The 20517-nt window shown below is 49.2% G+C and overlaps 1 protein-coding gene across 1 annotated transcript in view; it reads right to left on the bottom strand.

Moving 5' to 3' along the window:
* LOC128695773 (dipeptidase 1) overlaps positions 1-20517 on the bottom strand; it is an 839310-nt gene that overhangs the window by 108403 nt on the left and 710390 nt on the right. The window contains exon 8 of the mRNA XM_070088924.1: positions 272-448. Coding sequence (XP_069945025.1) covers positions 272-448 — 177 coding nt within the window. The remainder of the gene's footprint in view (positions 1-271; positions 449-20517) is intronic.

The following is a 20517-nucleotide window of genomic DNA, read 5'->3' on the forward strand; positions in this document are numbered from 1 at the left end:
CTGGTACTGTGTGTCCCTAACTTGCCCTGTCGATTTAGTTAGTACCAATGGTACTGTGTGTTCCTAACTTACCCTGTCGGTTTAGTTAGCACAACTGGTACTGTGTGTTCCTAACTTACCCTGCCCTTGAACTCCGAACCCTGCCATTTGTTTACCCATAGCTACAAGCCCTGCCACTAAACCTCAAGACTTGCCCTTCCGCTCAGATTAGGTACAGGTACCCACTACCTGACCTCTTATCCCCAAACCCAGATTAAGGAGATGCACCCACCACCTCGTGGAGGATTTCGTCGGGGACGTTCCTGGGGTTGTCGCAGAGGGCGCGGGAGGAGGAGTGAGAGAAGATGATGGGCGCCTGTGTGGTGGCTAGGGTATCCCTCATAGTCTGCGTGGAGACGTGAGACAGATCCACCATCATGCCCAAACGGTTCATCTCTTGCACCACCTTCTGCAGGAGACAAGTGAACACAGACTGTATTATAGCGCTCTGGCAGAGGCAAGGAGAAAAAGGAAGGGGTAAATCACAATAGCTTTTTTATTAAAACTAACGAAAAAAACAATGGTTCGGTTGCAATAAATATTAAAAGCAAATTCACGAACATCGTGTTTATCCCCGGCTGAGAGGTCGCTACAGCCTGAGCCGACAGTAACTAAAGTGGGGCACCCTGACTTACCATGTTAATGTGTTCCAGAAAATTCAAGTTGATTGCTCGCTACTCGGAACCAATTTTCAAATAGGAAATAACGTAAAATGAATTAATGCGTCCCAAGACATTATTACGTATCTAATTTCAGTTATTTTTTTAATGTCTTTTTCCAATATGTTACATTTAGTGCAATTTATTTTTCACTTACACACAGAGAATGAGAGAGTGTGAGTGTGAGGGTGGTGTGGGTGTGAGGGTGGTGTGGGTGTGAGGGTGGTGTGAGTGTGAGGGTGGTGTGAGTGTGAGGGTGGTGTGGGTGTGAGGGTGGTGTGAGTGTGAGGGTGGTGTGAGTGTGAGGGTGGTGTGAGTGTGAGGGTGGTGTGTGTGTGAGGGTGGTGTGGGTGTGAGGGTGGTGTGTGTGAGGGTGGTGTGGGTGTGAGGTGTGAGGGTGTGTGAGTGTGAGGGTGGTGTGAGTGTGAGGGTGGTGTGAGTGTGAGGGTGGTGTGAGTGTGAGGGTGGTGTGAGTGTGAGGGTGGTGTGAGTGTGAGGGTGGTGTGGGTGTGAGGGTGGTGTGGGTGTGAGGGTGGTGTGAGTGTGAGGGTGGTGTGAGTGTGAGGGTGGTGTGGGTGTGAGGGTGGTGTGAGTGTGAGGGTGGTGTGAGTGTGAGGGTGGTGTGAGTGTGAGGGTGGTGTGGGTGTGGGGGTGGTGTGAGGGTGGTGTGGGTGTGTGAGTGTGGTGTGAGGGTGGTGTGGGTGTGAAGGTGGTGTGGTGTGAGTGTGAGAGTGTGGTGTGGGTGTGAGTGTGAGGGTGGTGTGGGTGTGAGGGTGGTGTGGGTGTGAGGGTGGTGTGAGTCTGATGGTGGTGTGGGTGTGAGGGTGGTGTGGGTGTGAGGGTGGTGTGGGTGTGAGGGTGGTGTGAGTGTGAGGGTGGTGTGGGTGTGAGGGTGGTGTGGGTGTGAGGGTGGTGTGGGTGTGAGGGTGGTGTGGGTGTGAGGGTGGTGTGAGTGTGAGGGTGGTGTAGGTGTGAGGGTGGTGTGGGTGTGAGGGTGGTGTGGGCGTGAGGGTGGTGTGGGTGTGAGGGTGGTGTGAGTGTGAGGGTGGTGTGGGTGTGAGGGTGGTGTGGGTGTGAGGGTGGTTTGGGTGTGAGGGTGGTGTGGGTGTGAGGGTGGTGTGGGTGTGAGGGTGGTGTGAGTGTGAGGGTGGTGTGGGTGTGAGGGTGGTGTGGGTGTGAGGGTGGTGTGGGTGTGAGGGTGGTGTGAGTGCGAGGGTGGTGTGAGTGCGAGGGTGGTGTGGGTGTGAGGGTGGTGTGAGTGCGAGGGTGGTGTGAGTGCGAGGGTGGTGTGAGTGTGAGGGTGGTGTGAGTGCGAGGGTGGTGTGAGTGCGAGGGTGGTGTGGGTGTGAGGGGGGTGTGGGTGTGAGACTGGTGTGAGTGTGGGAGTGGTGTGGGTGTGAGGGTGGTGTGAGTGCGAGGGTGGTGTGAGTGTGAGGGTGGTGTGAGTGCGAGGGTGGTGTGGGTGTGAGGGGGGTGTGGGTGTGAGAGTGGTGTGAGTGTAAGGGTGGTGTGGGTGTGAGGGTGGTGTGAGTGCGAGGGTGGTGTGGGTGTGAGGGTGGTGTGAGTGTGAGGGTGGTGTGAGTGTGGGGGTGGTGTGAGTGCGAGGGTGGTGTGAGTGCGAGGGTGGTGTGGGTGTGAGGGTGGTGTGAGTGCGAGGGTGGTGTGGGTGTGAGGGTGGTGTGAGTGTGAGGGTGGTGTGAGTGCGAGGGTGATGTGAGTGCGAGGGTGGTGTGAGTGTGAGGGTGGTGTGAGTGTGAGGGTGGTGTGAGTGCGAGGGTGGTGTGGGTGTGAGGGTGGTGTGAGTGCGAGGGTGGTGTGAGTGCGAGGGTGGTGTGAGTGCGAGGGTGGTGTGAGTGTGAGGGTGGTGTGAGTGCGAGGGTGGTGTGGGTGTGAGGGGGGTGTGGGTGTGAGAGTGGTGTGAGTGTGGGGGTGGTGTGGGTGTGAGGGTGGTGTGAGTGCGAGGGTGGTGTTAGTGTGAGGGTGGTGTGGGTGTAAACGTGCTGTGAGTGTGAAGGTGGTGTGGGTGTGAGGATATTGTGGGTGTGAGGGGGTGGGGGTGTGAGGGTACTGTGAGTGTGAGGGTGGTATGGGTATGAGGATGGTGTGGGTGTGAGGGTGGTGTGGGGGGAGGGTGGTGTGGGTGTGGGGTTGGTGTGAGCGTGAGGGTCGTGTGGGGGTGAAAATGATGTGAGGTGTGAGGGTGGTGTGGGTGTGAGGGTGGTGTGGGTGTGAGGATGGAGTGAGTGTGAGGGTCGTGTGGGGGTGAAAATGATGTGTGGTGTGAGGGTGGTGTGGGTGTGAGGGTGGTGTGGGTGAGAAGATGCTGTGGGGTGTGACGGTTGGGGTGTGGATGTGAGGACTGTGTGCAAAAGGAGCGTTGTGTGTGGGTCGAGTGGGTGTGAGAGGGGTGTGCGTGTGAGAGTAGTGCTAATAAGGTAGGGCGGGTGTAAGGGTGGTTGTGGAGCTGTGAGAGTGGTGTTAATAAGAGAATGGTGTGGGTGTAAGGGTGGTGTGGGTATAAGGGTGGTGTGGGTGTGAGGGTGGTGTGGGTGTGAGAGTGGTGTTAATCAGAGGATGAAGTGGGTGTGAGATTGGTGTGGGTATGGGAATGGTGTGGGTGTGAGGGTGGTGTGGGTGTTAGGGGTGGAGTGGGTGTGAGGGTGGTGTTGGTGTTAGGGGTGGAGTGGGTGTGAGGGTGGTGTTGGTGTGAGGGTGGTGTGGGTGTTAGGGGCGACGTGTGTGTGAGGGTGGTGTTGGTGTTAGGGGTGGAGTGGGTGTGAAGGTGTTGTGGGACGGTGATTGGGTGGGTGAGCAGCCTGTGAGAGAGTGTTGTCACTGTGTTGTCAGAGTTGTGCTTTATCTTAGTTCAACTGTTTACTGAACACCACGACACAGCTAGTAGTGCTGATCATCCACGACACAGCTAGTTATGCTGATCATTCACGACACAGCTAGTAGTGCTGATTATCCACGACACAGCTAGTTGTGCTGATCATCCACGACACAGCTAGTAGTGCTGATCATCCACGACACAGCTAGTTGTGCTGATCATCCACGACACAGCTAGCAGTGCTGATCATCCACGACACTGCTAGCAGTACTGATTATCCACGACACAGCTAGTAGTTCTGATCATCCACAACACTGCTAGCATGCTTACCCTCTTCGACACAGCTAGCAGTGCTGATCATCCACGACAAAGCTAGCAGTGTTGGTCATTCATGACACAGATAGCAGTGTTGACCGAGGGTCCTCCAGGCGAACAGGTCAACAGCCAACCCACCTACCTCCACCAGCCCCCCCATCCCAAAGATCCTCCGGCCCCCAAGACCCCCCCCCCAAAGATCTCCCTTTCCACTAACCACTGATATACAAACGCAATGTAAATATTGAAGCTTTAGTTCCTGGCCAATCTTTACCAAATAAATATGAGTTTTCCATACTTGCATAACACGAACATAAAGTTTAGATGTATTTGATTAAAAACTAACAGAGAAGAATATATTTTTTTTTATAATTCCTACTAATGAAAATAACAATAACTGTCCCGATGTCGGGAAAAATATGGTTATTTTCAAGAGACAAAACAGGATGTAAGAATTATAGGGGAATAAGCCTGTTGAGTATACCTGGTAAGGTGTATGGTAGAGTTATCATTGAAAGAATTAGGGACAAGATGGAAAGCAGGACGGAAGATGAACAAGGAGGCTTTAGAAAGGGTAGGGAATGTGTAGACCAAGTGTTTACATTGAAGCATGTAAGTGAACAGTATTTAGATAAGGCTAAAGAAGTTTTCGTTGCATTGATGTATAGGAAAGTACTGTAGCAGATGTTTGCAAGTATATAGAATATTTGGTAGGTTACTGAGAAAAGTTAAGTTTTTATGAGGATAGTGAGGTACTGGTTAGGGTATGAAGGAAAGACGGAGATTATTTTCCAGTAAAACTAGGCCTTAGACAAGGTTGTAAGAGAAGATAATGCAGGAGTGCTGGGCAGAGGTGTGGGACTGGAAGATAAAAAGTATCTAACACAACATGGATGTTATCACAGTTGCTTTTGGTGGATTCTGATGAAAAGTTGCAAAGGTTGATGGACGAATTTGGAAGGATTTGTAAAAGAAGAAAATTAAAAGTGAACATAGGAAAATTCAAAGTGGTGAGGGTAACACAAAATCTAAGAAATGAAAATTTGGATTTCAGAATGGAGGGAGTGAAAGTGTTCAGATATTTGGAAATGGACTTGGCTCCGGATGAGTATGTGAAAAACGACGTGAACCATCATGGAAAAGGTGGTGAGTGAAGCACTGAGTCTGTAGAGACAAAGAAAGTTATCCATGGAACCAAAAAAGGGAATGTATATGGATGGATGTATATGGGTGTGAAGCATGGATTGTGAATGTTATAGTAAGGAAGAGGCTGGAAGCAGTGGAGGGCAATGTGTGGGGTGAATATTATGTATGGGGATTAGGAGGTTTACCTGGAGTTTACCTGAAGAGGGTTTCGGGGGTCAACGCCCCCGGGGCCCGGTCTGAGACCAGGCATCATGAAATATTATCCACAGGGCTGAAGAAAGGTTGTTGAGGTGGTTTGGACATTTGGAGAGGATGGAATAAAATATAATGACTTGAAGGATTTATAAATCTGTAGTGGAGGGAAAGCGGTGTAGGGGTCATCTAAGGAAAGGTTGGAGGGACGGGGTAAAGGAAGTTTTGTGTGCGAGGGGTTTAGACATCCAGGGTGTTAGGAGTGGAGGCAAGTTGTTTTTATGACTTCACATGCTGTTGGAGTATGAGCAATGTAACATTTAGGAAAGGATTCAGGGAAACCAGTTAGCCAGACTTGAGCCCTGGAGGTGGGAAGTACAATGCCTGCAGTCTGTAGGAAAGGTGGGGATATTTGCAGTTTTGAACTGTCATATTGGCGTCCCTCTTGTGTCAACAAGGTGCTGGCAACATTCCTTAGAGATAATGATTCATGATAGCATCACGCAGTGGCTGCAGATTTGAACATTAAAATGGTATAAAATACCGACAGGTTGTTAGGTAAGACACATATGCAACAGTTAGGTATCTTTATTTCGAAACGTTTTGCTTACACAGTAGGCTTCTTCAGTCGAGTACGGAAAAGTTGATAGAAGATACCTAACTGTTGCATATGTGTCTTACCTAACAGGCTGCAGATTTATTGGATGCTCACTCATATTGTGAATCTTCCTCTTCACTACATACCAAAGGTTTATGCTAAATTCTAACTGTACCATTTGTATATAGCAGCAGAAATCACGATTCATCAGACAAGGTGACATTTCTCCAATCTTCAACTGCCTAGGTTTGATGAGTCTGTACCCGCCGTAGCCTCAGTTTCCTGTTCTTAGCTGACAGTAGTAGAGCCTGGTGTGGTCTTCTGCTACTAAATCCCATACATTTCAAGGTTCAATGTGTTGTCCACTCAGAGATGCTCTTCTGCATCTCTGAGCGGACAACACATCGAACATATTGTAACTCGTTACACTGTAACGAGTGGTTATTTGAGTTACTATCACCTTCCTATCAGCTTTAACCAGCCTGGCTATTCTCCTCTGACCTCTCTCATTAATAAGGCATTTATGCTCACAGACCTGCCGCTTCCTGAATGTTTCATGTTTTTTCACATCTATCTCTGTAAATTCTAGACTTTTATCTGTAAGAGTCCCAGTAGATCAGCATTTTCTGAGCATTTCTTCCCCATTCTGATATTTGGTCTCAACAACAAATGAAGATCTTAACCATGTCTGAATGCTCTTAGTTCACTGAGCAGATATTTGGCTTAACGAGTAGGTGTATAATATGGCGGCCACTGAGTGCATACATACATACATACAGAAGCATATACATACATACATACATACATACATACATACATACATACATACATACATACATACATACAGAAGCACATACATACATACATACAGAAGCACATATATACATACATACATACATGCATACATACATCATACATTCATACATACATACATACTTACATAGGTTCATACGTACTTCCATACATACATACACATATTCAGTGATCACAAATGCATTTTTAGACTTCATTATGTCTTTAGACGTGACTCGTACTTCACATCTAAAGTTCTACAGACACCGTAGTATTCCTTAAGTCACGTCTAAACACTTTAACACTTCGTAATACATCATAGAATATTACTCAAATTCCTCAAAGTTTGTTGTAATACGTCTCAAGTATCATCAATAGTCAGACTACATAATAACTCTCAAGTCAGTAATGAATTCAATTAGTGAGATTACAAGTGAGTAGTACAAGAATGGAAGCTGTGGCCAAGGTTGTGTATTGCAACTGTCTTCCAACAGTCCCGTTGACACCAGTTCGAGCCCCTTGAGCTTGCCCTGGCCAATATATATGCAAATATTGTGCTGATTACCGTCCCATGAGGGTGTTTATGAAGGTAGAAGCCTGGCTAATCCTCGTTTCCTCTGAGGGTATTCATTCTCTCTCTCTCTCTCTCTCTCTCTCTCTCTCTCTCCCTTTCTCCCTTTTTTTCTCTCTCAATTAGTTTCTTTGCAGGAAATGATGCAAACACAATACACGCCAGTAAATTCAACATTACAGCTAGGTTCAAGTAACTAGAAAAAATGCAAATAAATCCACGAAGCTCCACGAAATATCAGCCAAAATAATAATATCAAATTACATACTCGTAACATTCAACAAATCAACTGTGGAATATAAAGTACCATTTGACTGGAAACTAATGTTACACCAATATTAAAAACGGGCTATATTCTCTCACTTACCGCCCCATTAAGATGTTATTAATTGTGGGTAAACTAAAGGGAACCATAATTACAAAGAATATGTCTACCTCTTTGGAAGACAGCCTATAACCCCCAAAATCTACAAAGTTTTAACAAAATATGATCCTGTCTAACCAACTTATGGAAAAGTAGTTTAACAGCGCTTATGAAAGTTGGAGCAATAAATTCACCTTAGATATACTGTACCTTGAATGACATATATGACAAAGTACCACATCAGAGATTATTTAGTAATGTAATGACTAACGTCATAAGGTGCTAGTCAGCGGCTGACTCACTAGCAGGAAACAGTAAGAAGTTTTAAAATGGGGAAATGTCTGATTAGAAAACCGAGGAGTGGGGTTCCTCAGAGGTCGACCCTGGGCCCTATCTTCTTTTCAATATAAAAATGATTTATTATTTGTGCTTACATCCAGAATGAGGAAATTTGCGGCTGACACGAAGTTAGGGAGATGTGCAGAAACCGTGATCGACTGTTAAAGTATCCAATGACATCTGAACAGGCATATGGTGGGGTGGACAGAGAAGCGATATGACAGATGTTGCAATGTATGGAATATATAGTAGGTTATTAAAAGCAGCGAAGAGTATTAATGTGGATAGCAAGGGTCAGGTATGTAGGGAAGAGAGAGGAGTTATTTTCCAGTGAAAGTTGACCTACCGAGATGTGTGATATTATAGTTGTTAAACTTATTTATAGATGGTGTTATAAATGAGATGAATGGTATGGTGCTGGGGAGAGATGTGGGATTAAAAGACAATTAGTTTTATACAAAGAGAGAGTTGTCACAGTTGTTCTATCTATTTTCCTCATGTGTTCAAAGGGGAACATAGTTGATATTTTAAAATATCAAGACATACAAGGTCGACACAAGTTTGGAAACTACTGAGCTAGATAACATTGGGCAATTCTTAATCACTCAGCAGATAGCCAGAGTGTGCACCGCCAAGTCTTCCGCATCCTCTCTTTCCCCATTTTCACCCATCCATCCATTCTTCTCTGTCTGCCCCTTTCTGTTTCCGTTATTTGCTTTTGCCCCTTCCTGTCTACGTGGCGTCTTTTCTTTTCTATGCGAGGGATTTTTTTGTTCTGATCTCACTATACTGTCTCATTTTTTTTTTTTTTTAAGAAATTAGTTAACAGCAATATGCTCACTTTCTTATGCATTTTCTTTCTTTTCTTTGTTTTGATTTGCTCATTGCTTGTGTATTGGTTCTTTATTATTATTGTTGTTATTATTGTTAGTACTACAACTAATACTGCTAATAATAATAATAATAATAATAATAATAATAATAATAATAATAATAATAATAATAATAATAATGATAATAATAATAATAATAATAACAACATATTATGAAAAAAAGAAAACGAAAAAGGAGAAGATAATTATAATAATGACGATGATAAGAAACAAAGGAATATGAAGAAATGACTAATCTATATGAACCAGAAACAACAAAGTAGCAACAGATACACAACAAGACACTGTTACCAGAATTTAACAGCAAGACCAAGCGGTCTAGGTTGAATAAATCAAGAACCAGAGTAGAGTGGTGATCACATGACCCTTGCTATCCACATTAATACTCTTCGCTGCTTTTAATAACCTACTATATATTCCATACATTGCAACATCTGTCATATCGCTTCTCTGTCCACCCCACCATATGCTCATCACCCTTCTTCCTCTCCAATCATCCTTCTTCCTCTCCCATCACCCTTCATCCTCTCCCATCACTCTTCTTCCTCTCCCATCACCCTTCCTCCTCTCCCATCACTCTTCTTCCTCTCCAATCATCCTTCTTCCTCTCCCATCACCCTTCATCCTCTCCCATCACTCTTCTTCCTCTCCCATCACCCTTCCTCCTCTCCCATCACTCTTCTTCCTCTCCCATCACCCTTCCTCCCCCCCATCACCCTTCATCGTCTCCCATCACTCTTCTTTCTCTCCCATCACTCTTCATCCTCTCCCATCACCCTTCTTCCTCTCCCATCACCCTTCTTCCCCTCCCATCACCCTTCTTCCTCTCCCATCACCCTTCATCCTCTCCCATCACTCTTCTTCCTCTCCCATCACCCTTCATCCTCTCCCATCACTCTTCTTCCTCTCCCATCACCCTTCCTCCTCTCCCATCACTCTTTTTCCTCTCCAATCATCCTTCTTCCTCTCCCATCACCCTTCATCCTCTCCCATCACTCTTCTTCCTCTCCCATCACCCTTCCTCCTCTCCCATCACTCTTCTTCCTCTCCAATCATCCTTCTTCCTCTCCCATCACCCTTCATCCTCTCCCATCACTCTTCTTCCTCTCCCATCACCCTTCCTCCTCTCCCATCACTCTTCTTCCTCTCCAATCATCCTTCTTCCTCTCCCATCACCCTTCATCCTCTCCCATCACTCTTCTTCCTCTCCCATCACCCTTCCTCCTCTCCCATCACTCTTCTTCCTCTCCCATCACCCTTCCTCCCCCCCATCACCCTTCATCGTCTCCCATCACTCTTCTTTCTCTCCCATCACTCTTCATCCTCTCCCATCACCCTTCTTCCTCTCCCATCACCCTTCTTCAACTCCCATCACCCTTCTTCCTCTCCCATCACCCTTCATCCTCTCCCATCACTCTTCTTCCTCTCCCATCACCCTTCCTCCCCCCCATCACCCTTCATCGTCTCCCATCACTCTTCTTTCTCTCCCATCACTCTTCATCCTCTCCCATCACCCTTCTTCCTCTCCCATCACCCTTCTTCCCCTCCCGTCACCCTTCTTCCTCTCCCATCACCCTTCATTATCTCCCATCACCCTTCTTCCTCTCCCATCACCCTTCATCCTCTCCCATCACTTTTCTTCCTCCCCCATCACTCTTCATCCTCTCCCATCACCCTTCTTCCTCTCCCATCACCCTTCTTCCTCTCCCATCACCCTTCTTCCTCTCCCATCACCCTTCATCCTCTCCCATCACTCTTCTTCCTCTCCCATCACCCTTCATCCTCTCCCATCACTCTTCTTCCTCTCCCATCACCCTTCATCCTCTCCCATCACTCTTCATCCTCTCCCATCACCCTTCTTCCTCTCCCATCACCCTTCTTCCTCTCCCATCACCCTTCTTCCTCTCCCATCACCCTTCATCCTCTCCCATCTCTCTTCTTCCTCTTCCATCATCCTTCATCCTCTCCCATCTCACCTCTTCCTCTCTCATCACCCTTCTTTATCTCCCATCACTCTTCTTCCTCTCCCATCACCCTTCTTCCTCTCCCATCACTCTTCTTCCTCTTCCATCACCCTTCTTCTTTTCCCATCACCCTTCTTTCTCTCCCATCACCCTTCTTCCTCGCTCATCACCTTTCTTCCTCTCCCACCACCTTTCTTCCTCTCCCATCACCCTTCTTCTTCTCCCATCTCCCTTCTTCCTCTCCCATCTCCCTTCTTCCTCTCCCATCACCCTTCTTCCTCTCCCATCTCACTTCTTCCTCTCCCACCGACCTTCTTCCTCTCCCATCTTCTCTCTTCCTCTCCCATTATCCTTCTTCCTCTCCCATCACCCTTCTCATTCTCCCACCACCCTTCTTCCTCTCCCATCACCCTTCTTCTTCTCCCATCTCCCTTCTTCCTCTCCCATCACCCTTCTTTCTCTCCCATCACCCTTCTTCCTCGCTCATCACCTTTCTTCCTCTCCCACCACCCTTCTTCCTCTCCCATCACCCTTCTTCTTCTCCCATCTCCCTTCTTCCTCTCCCATCCCCCTTCTTCCTCTCCCATCACCCTCCTTCCTCTCCCATCTCACTTCTTCCTCTCCCACCGCCCTTCTTCCTCTCCCATCTTCTCTCGTCCTCTCCCATTATCCTTCTTCCTCTCCCATCACCCTTCTTCTCCCACCACCCTTCTTCCTCTCCCATCGCCCTTCTTCCTCTCCCATCTCGCTTCTTCCTCTCCCACCACCCTTCTTCCTCTCCCATCTCCTTTCTTCCTCTCCCATTATCCGTCTTCCTCTCCCATCACCCTTCTTCCTCTCCTGTCACCCTTCTTCCTCTCCCATCACCCTTCATCCTCTCTCATCACCCTTCTTCCTCTCACATCACCCTTCTTCCTCTCCCATCACCCTTCATCCTCTCAGATCACCCTTCTTCTCTCATCACGCATATTTTTCTCTCATCACCCTTCTTCCTCTCCCATCGCCCTTCTTCCTCTCTCATCATCCATCTTCCTCTCCCATCACCCATCTTCCTCTCTCATCACCCTTCCTCCTCTCTCATCACCCTTCTTCCTCTCCCATCACCCATCTTCCTCTCTCATCACCCTTCTTCCTCTCCCATCACCCTTCTTCCTCTCTCACCGCCCATCTTCCTCTCCCATCACCCATCTTCCTCTCTCATCACCCTTCTTCCTCTCCCATCACCCTTCTTCTTCTTCCACCTCCCTTCTTTCTCTCCCATCTCCCTTCTTCCTCTCCGATAACTCTTCTTCCTCTCCCATCTCTCTTCTTCCTCTCCCACGATCCTTCTTCCTCTCCCATCTCCTCTTTACCTCTCCCATTATCCTTCTTCCTCTCCCATCACCCTTCTTCCTCTCCCACCACCGTTCTTCCTCTCCCATCACCCTTCTTCTCCCATCTCCCTTCTTCCTCTCCCATGTCCCTTCTTCCTCTCCAATCACCCTTCTTCCTCTCCCATCTCTTTTCTTCCACTCCCATCACCCTTCTTCCTCTCCCATCTCCCTTCTTCCTCTCCCACCACCCTTCTTCCTCTCCCATCTCCTTTCTTCCTCTCCCATTATCCTTCTTCGTCTCCCATCGCCCTTTTTCCTCTCCTATCACCCTTCTTCCTCTCCCATCACCCTACGTTCTCTCTCATCACTTTCTCCCTTTCCCATCACCCTTCTTCTTCTCTCATCACCTATCTTCTTCTCTCATGACCCATCTTCCTCGCCCATCACCCATCTTCATCTCCCGCCACCCTTCATCCTGTCCCATCACCCTTCTTCCTCTCTCATCACCCATCTTCCTCTCACATCACCCTTCGTCCTCTCCCATCACCCTTCTTCCTTGCTCGTCACCCTTCTTCCTCTCCCACCACCCTTCTTCCTCTCCCATCACCCTTCTTCTTCTCCCATCTCCCTTCTTCGTCTCCCATCTCCCTTCTTCCTCTACCATCTCCCTTCTTCCTCTCCCATCACCCTTCTTCCTCTCCCATCTCCCTTCTTCCTCTCCCATCACCCTTCTTCCTCTCCCATCTCCCTTCTTCCTCTCCCGCCACCCTTCTTCCTCTCCCATCTCCTTTCTTCCTCTCCCATTATCCTTCTTCCTCTCCGATCACCCTTCTTCTTCTCCCATCACCCTTTTTCCTCTCCCATCACCCTTCATCCTCTCCCATCACCCTTCTTCTTCTCTCATCACCCATCTTCTTCTCTCATCATCCATCTTCCTCTCCCATCACCCATCCTCCTCTCCCATCACCCTTCATCCTCTCCCATCACCCTTCTGGTGGTGATCACGTCAAGTACCAGAGTACAGTGGTGATCACATCAAGTACCAGAGTACAGTGGTGATCACATCAAGTACCAGAGTACAGTGGTGATCACATCAAGTACCAGAGTACAGTGGTGATCACGTCAAGTACCAGAGTACAGTGGTGATCACATCAAGTACCAGAGTACAGTGGTGATCACATCAAGTACCAGAGTACAGTGGTGATCACATCAAGTACCAGAAGACAGTGGTGATCACATCAAGTACCAGAGCACAGTGGTGATCACATCAAGTACCAGAAGACAGTGGTGATCACATCAAGTACCAGAAGACAGTGGTGATCACATCAAGTACCTGGGAGTGTTGCTGATTACATCACGTACAACAGAACGGTGGTGATCCAACAAGTACAACACAAGAGTATTGTACTTGTACAAGAGTAGTGCTTGTGACATCAGTTCTACAGAGCAGTAGTGGATATCACATCAGTTCCAGAGAGTAGTGGTGATCGCATCAGTAAAATAAAGTAGCTGTGGTGATCTCATCAGTACATCAGTGTAGTGGTGATTATATCATTGCAACAAAATAGTGGTGATCACATCAGCACACCAGAGTATTGGTGATTACATCGGCTCACCAGAGTAGCGTTGATCACATCAGCACACCAGAGTAGTGGTGATTGCATCGGCTCACCAGAGTAGCGTTGATCACACCAGTACACCAGAGCAGCGGTGGTCACACCAGTACACCAGAGCAGCGGTGGTCACACCAGTACACCAGAGCAGCGGTGGTCACACCAGTACACCAGAGCAGCGGTGGTCACACCAGTACACCAGAGCAGCGTTGATCACACCAGCACACCAGAGCAGCGTTGATCACACCAGCACACCAGAGCAGTGGTGATCACACCAGCAAACAGAGCAGCAGTGATCACACCAGCGCACCAGAGCAGCGGAGAACACACTGGCAAACAGAGCAGCAGTGATCACACCAGCACAGCAGAGCAGCGGTGAACACACCAGCAAACAGAGCAGCAGTGATCACACCAGCACACCAGAGCAGCAGTGATCACACCAGCGCATCAGAGCAGCAGTGATCACACCAGCACACCAGAGCAGCGGTCATCACACCAGCACACCAGAGCAGCGGTGATCACACCAGCGCACCAGAGCAGCGGTCATCACACCAGCACACCAGAGGAGCGGTGATCACACCAGCACAGCAGAGCAGCGGTGATCACACCAGCAAACAGAGCAGCAGCGATCACACCAGCGCAGCAGAGCAGCGGTGATCACACCAGCAAACAGAGCAGCAGTGATCACACCAGCACACGAGAGCAGCGGTGATCACACCAGCACACCAGAGCAGCAGTGATTACACCAGCACCCCAGAGCAGCGGTGATCACACCAGCACACCAGAGCAGCAGTGATCACACCAGCACCCCAGAGCAGCGGTGATCACACCAGCACACCAGAGCAGCAGTGATCACACCAGCACCCCAGAGCAGCAGTGATCACACCAGCAAACAGAGCAGCAGTGATCACACCAGCACACGAGAGCAGCGGTGATCACACCAGCACCCCAGAGCAGCAGTGATCACACCAGCACCCCAGAGCAGCAGTGATCACACCAGCACCCCAGAGCAGCGGTGATCACACAAGCACCCCAGAGCAGCGGTGATCACACCAGCACCCCAGAGCAGCAGTGATCACACCGGCACACCAGAGCAGCAGTGATCACACCGGCACACCAGAGCGGCAGTGATCAAATGTACAGTCTTGACGGTGCTATTGCAGTGTTGTCATCTAGTAATGCTCAGAATTTGTCTCCTTCGCTCCTGCAGTTGAGGAATTGTTGTCGTTTCAGCTGACAAATTCTCTCTCCTTCCGCCTACCAAGTTTCCTCGTTCCCTTTGACAGATGAGACTCGTTTTACCCCATGGATGACGTCGGAGTTGTCGCGGTGGCGCCGATACAGACTTGTGTGGTTTGTTGTATGAGAAGTTGGTAATACTGATCTGTTGTGGTGATGGGTTGACAATATTGACTTGTGTGTGTGTGTGTGTGTGTGTGTGAGTGTGAGTGTGTGTGTGTGTGTGTTAGTTACCATTTTGTCCTAGGCACATGTCGATTAGACACAAGGCCTGTGTGTGTGTGTGTGTTTGTAGTGTGATTGGTTGGTAATACTAACATATGTGTGTGTGTTTGGATGTACGTTACTTGTAGTGTACCGGACACATGAGTTGGCAATACTGATTTGTTACAGTGATGGGTTGGAGATGGGAAAGGATAAAGTGTCATGGAGAGAAGGGTAATGAGGGAGATGAAAGGATGACGGAAGAAAAAGAATGTTAATGTGAGAGGAAGAAAGGTAATGGGAGAGGAAGAAGGGTGATGGGAGAGGAAGAAGGGTGATGGGAGAGGAAGATGGGTGATGGGAGAAGAAGAAGGGTGGTGAAAGAGGAAGAAGGGTGATGGGAGAGGAAGAACGGTGATGGGAGAGGAAGAATGGAGATGGGAGAGGAAGAAGGGTGGTGGAAGAGGAAGAAGGGTGAAGGGAGAGGAAGATGGGTGATGAGAAAGGAAGAAGGGTGAAGGGAGAGGAAGATGGGTGATGAGAAAGGAAGAAGGGTGACGAGTGAGGAAGATGGGTGATGAGAGAGGAAGATGGGTGATGAGAGAGGAAGATGGGTGATCAGAGAGGAAGATGGGTGATGGGAGAGGAAGAAGCGTGATGAGAGAGGAAGATGGGTGATGGGAGAGGAAGATGGGTGGCGGGAGAGGAAGAAGGGTGATGAGAGAGGAAGAAGGATAATGGGAGAGGAAGACGGGTGATGAGAGAGGAAGATGGGTGATGGGAGAGGAAGAACGGTGATGAGAGAGGAAGATGGGTGATGGGAGAGGAAGAAGGGTGATGAGAGAGGAAGAAGGATGATGGGAGAGGAAGAAGAGTGATGAGAGAGGAAAATTCATGGCGGGAGAGGAAGAAGGGTGATGAGAGAAGAAGAAGGGTGATGAGAGAGGAAGATGGGTGATGGGAGAGGAAGAAGCGTGATGAGAGAGGAAGATGGGTGATGGGAGAGGAAGAAGCGTGATGAGAGAGGAAGATGGGTGATGGGAGAGGAAGATGGGTGATGAGAGGGAAAGAAGGGTGATGGGAGAGGAAGAAGGGTGATGAGAGAGGAAGACGTGTGATGGGAGAGGAAGAAGGGTGATGAGATAGGAAGAAGGGTGATGAGAGAGGATGAAAGGTGATGGGAGAGGAAGATGGGTGATGGGAGAGGAAGATGGGTGATGAGAGAAGAAGATGGGTGATGAGAGAAGAAAGGTGATGGGAGAGGGTGAAGGGTGATAGGAGAGGAAAAAGGGTGATGGGAGAAGAAGAAGAGTGATAAGAGAGGATGAAGGGTGATGGGGAGCAAGAAGGGTGATGGGAGAGGAAGAAGGGTGATGGGAGAGTAAGAAGGATAAGGGGAGAGCAAGAAAGGAGATGGGAGACGAAGAAGGGTGGTGGGAGAGGAAGAAGGGAGATGGGAGAGGAAGAAGGGTGATGGGAGAGGAAGCAGGGAGATGGGAGAAGAAGAAGGGTGATGGGAGAGGAAGAAGGGAGATGGTAGAGGAAGAAGGGAGATGGGAGAAGAAGAAGGGTGATGGGAGAGGAAGAAGCGTAGTGGGAGAGGAAGAAGGATAATGGGAGAGGAAGAGAGGAGACGGGAGAGGAAGAAGGGTGGTAGGAGAGGAAGAAGAGAGATGGGAGAGGAAGAAGGGTGATGGGAGAGGAAAAAGGGAGACGGGAGAGGAAGAAGGGAGATGGGAGAAGAAGGGTAATGGGAGAGGAAAAAGGGTGATGAGAGAGGATGAAGGGTGATGGGAGAGGAAGAAGGGTGATAGGAGAGGAAGAAGAGTGATGGGAGAGGAACATGGGTGATGAGAGAAGAAGATGGGTGATGGGAGAGGATGAAGGGTGATGGGAGAGGAAGAAGGGTGATGGGAGAGGAAGAAGGGTGATGAGAGAGGATGAAGGGTGATGGGAGAGGAAGAAGGGTGATAGGAGAGGAAGAAGGGTGATGGGAGAGGAAGACGGATAATGGGAGAGGAAGAAAGGAGATGGGAGAGGAAGAAGGGTGGTGGGAGAGGAAGAAGGGAGATGGGAGAGGAAGAAGGGTGATGGGACAGGAAGAAGGGAGATGGGAGAGGAAGAAGGGTGATGGGAGAGGAAGAAGAGAGATAGGAGAGACAGAAGGGAGATGGGAGAAGAAGAACGGTGATGGGAGAGGAAGAAAGGTGGTGGGAGAGGAAGAAGGGTGATGGGAGAGGAAGAAGAGAGATGGGAGAGGAAGAAGGGAGATGGGAGAAGAAGAACGGTGATGGGAGAGGAAGAAAGGTGGTGGAAGAGGAAGAAGGGTGATGGGAGAGGAAGAAGAGAGATGGGAGAGGAAGAAGGGAGATGGGAGAAGAAGAACGGTGATGGGAGAGGAAGAAAGGTGGTGGGAGAAGAAGAAGGGTGATGGGAGAGGAAGAAGGATAATGGGAGAGGAAGAGAGGAGATGGGAGAGGAAGAAGGGTGGTGGGAGAGGAAGAAGAGAGATGGGTGAGGAAGAAGGGTAGTGGGAGAGGAAGAAGGGAGATGGGGAGGAAGAAGGGAGAGGGGAGAAGAAGAGTGTTGGGAGAAGAAGAAGGGTGGTGAGAGAGGAAGAAGGGAGGTGAGAGAGAAAGAAGGGTGATGAGCGAGGAAGAAGGGTGATGGGAGAGAAAGAAGGGTGATGGGAGAGGAAGAAGGGTGATGGGAGAGGAAGAATAGTGAAGGGAGAGGAAGAAGGGTGATGGGAGAGGAAGAAGAGTGATGGGAGAGGATGAATGGTGATGGAAGAGGAAGAAGAGTGATGGGAGAGGAAGAAGGGTGATGGGAGAGGAAGAAGATTGATGGGAGAGGATGAAGGGTGATGGGAGAGGAAGAAGGGTGATGGGAGAGGAAGAAGGGTGATGGGAGAGGAAGAAGGATGATGGGAAAAGAAGAAGGGTGATGGAAGAGGAAGAAGAGTGATGTGAGAAAAAGGAGGGTGATGGGAAAGGAAGAAGAGTGATGGGAGAGGAAGAATGGTGATGGGACAGGAAGAAGGGTGATGGGAAAGGAAGAAGGGTGAAGGGAGAGGAAGAAGGATGATGAGAGAGGAAGAAGGGTGGTGGAAGAGGATGAAGGGTGATGGGAGAGGAAGAAGAGTGATGGGAGAGGAAGAAGGGTGATGGGACAGAAAGAAGGGTGATGAGAGAGGAAGAAGGGTGATGGGAGAGGAAGATCGGTGATGGGAGAGGAAGAAGGGTGATAGGAGAGGAAGAAGAGTGATGGGAGAGGAAGAAGAGTGATGAGAGAGGAAGAAGGGTGATGGGAGAGGAAGAAGAGTAATGGGAAAAGAAGGGTAATGGGAGAAGAAGATGGGTGACGAGAGAGGAAGAAGGGTGATCAGAGAGGAAGATGCGTGATGAGAGAGGAAGATGGGTGATGAGAGAGGAAGATGGGTGATCAGAGAAGAAGATGGGTGATCAGAGAGGAAGATGGGTGATGGGAGAGGAAGAAGCTTGATGAGAGAGGAAGATGGGTGATGGGAGAGGAAGAAGGGTGATGAGAGAGGGACAAGGGTGATGGGAGAGGAAGATGGGTGATGAGAGTGGAAGATGGGTGATGAGAGAGGAAGAAGGATGATGAGAGAGGAAGATGGGTGATGGGAGAGGAAGATGGCTGATGAGAGAGGAAAAAGGGTGATGGGAGAGGATGAAGGGTGATGGGAGAGGAGGATGGGTGATGGGAGAGGAAGATGGGTGATGAGAGAAGATGGGTGATGAGAGAAGAAGAAGGGTGATGGGAGAGGATGAAGGGTGATGGGAGAGGAAAAAGGGTGATGGAAGAAGAAGAAGGGTGATCGGAGAGGAAGAAGGATAATGGGAGAGGAAGAAAGGAGATGGGAGAGGAAGAAGGGTGGCGGGAGAGGACGAAGGGAGATAGGAGAGGAAGAAGGGTGATGGGAGAGGAAGAAGAGAGATGGGAGAGGAAGAAGGGTGATGGGAGAGGAAGAAGGGAGAAGGGAGAGGAAGAAGGGAGATGGGAGAAGAAGGGTGATGGGAGAGGAAGAAGGGTGGTGGGAGAGGAAGAAGGGTGATGGGAGAGAAAGAAGGATAATGGGAGAGGAAGAGAGGAGATTGGAGAGGAAGAAGGGTGGCGGGAGAGAAAGAAGGGAGATGGGAGAGGAAGAAGCGTGATGGGAGAGGAAGAAGGGAGATGGGAGAGGAAGAAGGGTGATGGGAGTGGAAGAAGGGAGAAGGGAGAGGAAGAAGGGAGATGGGAGAAGAAGGGTGATGGGAGAGGAAGAAGGGTGGTGGGAGAGAAAGAAGAGAGATGGGAGAGGAAGAAGGGTGATGGGAGAGGAAGAAGGGAGATGGGAGACGAAGAAGGGAGATGGGAGAAGAAGAAGGGTGATGGGAGAGGAAGAAGGGTGGTGGGAGAGGAAGAATGGTGACAAGCGAGGAAGAAGGGTGATGGAAGAGGAAGAAGGGTGATGGTATAGGAAGATGGGTGATGAGAGAGGAAGAAGGGTGATGGGACAGGATGAAGGGTGGCGGAAGATGAAGATGGGTGATGGGCGAGGAAGATGGGTGATGAGAGAAGAAGATAGGTGATGAGAGAAGAAGAAGGGTGATGGGAGAGAATGAATGGTGATGGGAGAGGAAGAAGGGTGATGGGAAAGGAAGAAGAGTGATGAGAGAGAACGAAGGGTGATGGGAGAGGAAGAAGGGTGATAGGAGAGAAAGAAGGGTGATGGGAAAGGAAGAAGGATAATGGGAGAGGAAGAAAGGAGATGGGAGAGGTAGAAGGGTGGTGGGAGAGGAAGAAGTGAGATGGGAGAGGAAGAAGGGTGATGGGAGAGGAAGAAGGGAGATGGGAGAGGAAGAAGGGAGATGGGAGAAGAAGAAGGGTGATGGGAGAGGAAGAAGGGTGGTGGGAGAGGAAGAAAGGTGATGAGCGAGGAAGAAGGGTGATGGGAGAGAAAGAAGGGTGATGGGAAAAGAAGAAGGGTGATGGAAGAGGAAGAAGAGGGATGGGAGAGGAAGAAGGGTAATGGGAGAGGAAGAAGAGTGATGGGAGAGGAAGAAGGGTGATGGGAGAGGAAGAAGAGCGATGGGATAGGAAGAAGGGTGATGGGAGAGGAAGAAGAGTGATGGGAGAGGAAGAAGGGTGATGAGAGAGGAAGAAGAGTGATGGGAGAGGATGAAGGGTGATGGAAGAGGAAGAAGGGTGATGGGAGAGAAAGAAGGGTGAAGGGAGAGGAAGAAGAGTGATGGGAGAGGATGAAGGGTGATGGGAGAGGAAGAAGGGTGATGGGAGAGGAAGAAGGGTGATGGGAGAGGAAGCAGGGTGATGGGAGAGGATGAAGAGTGATGGGGGAGGAAGAAGAGTGATGGGAGAGGATGAAGGGTGATGGGAGAGGAAGAAGGGTGATGGGAGAGGATGAAGGGTGATGGGAGAGGAA

The sequence above is a fragment of the Cherax quadricarinatus genome, chromosome 2 (assembly GCF_038502225.1).
Source record: "Cherax quadricarinatus isolate ZL_2023a chromosome 2, ASM3850222v1, whole genome shotgun sequence".
Taxonomy (NCBI): Eukaryota; Metazoa; Arthropoda; class Malacostraca; order Decapoda; family Parastacidae; genus Cherax; species Cherax quadricarinatus.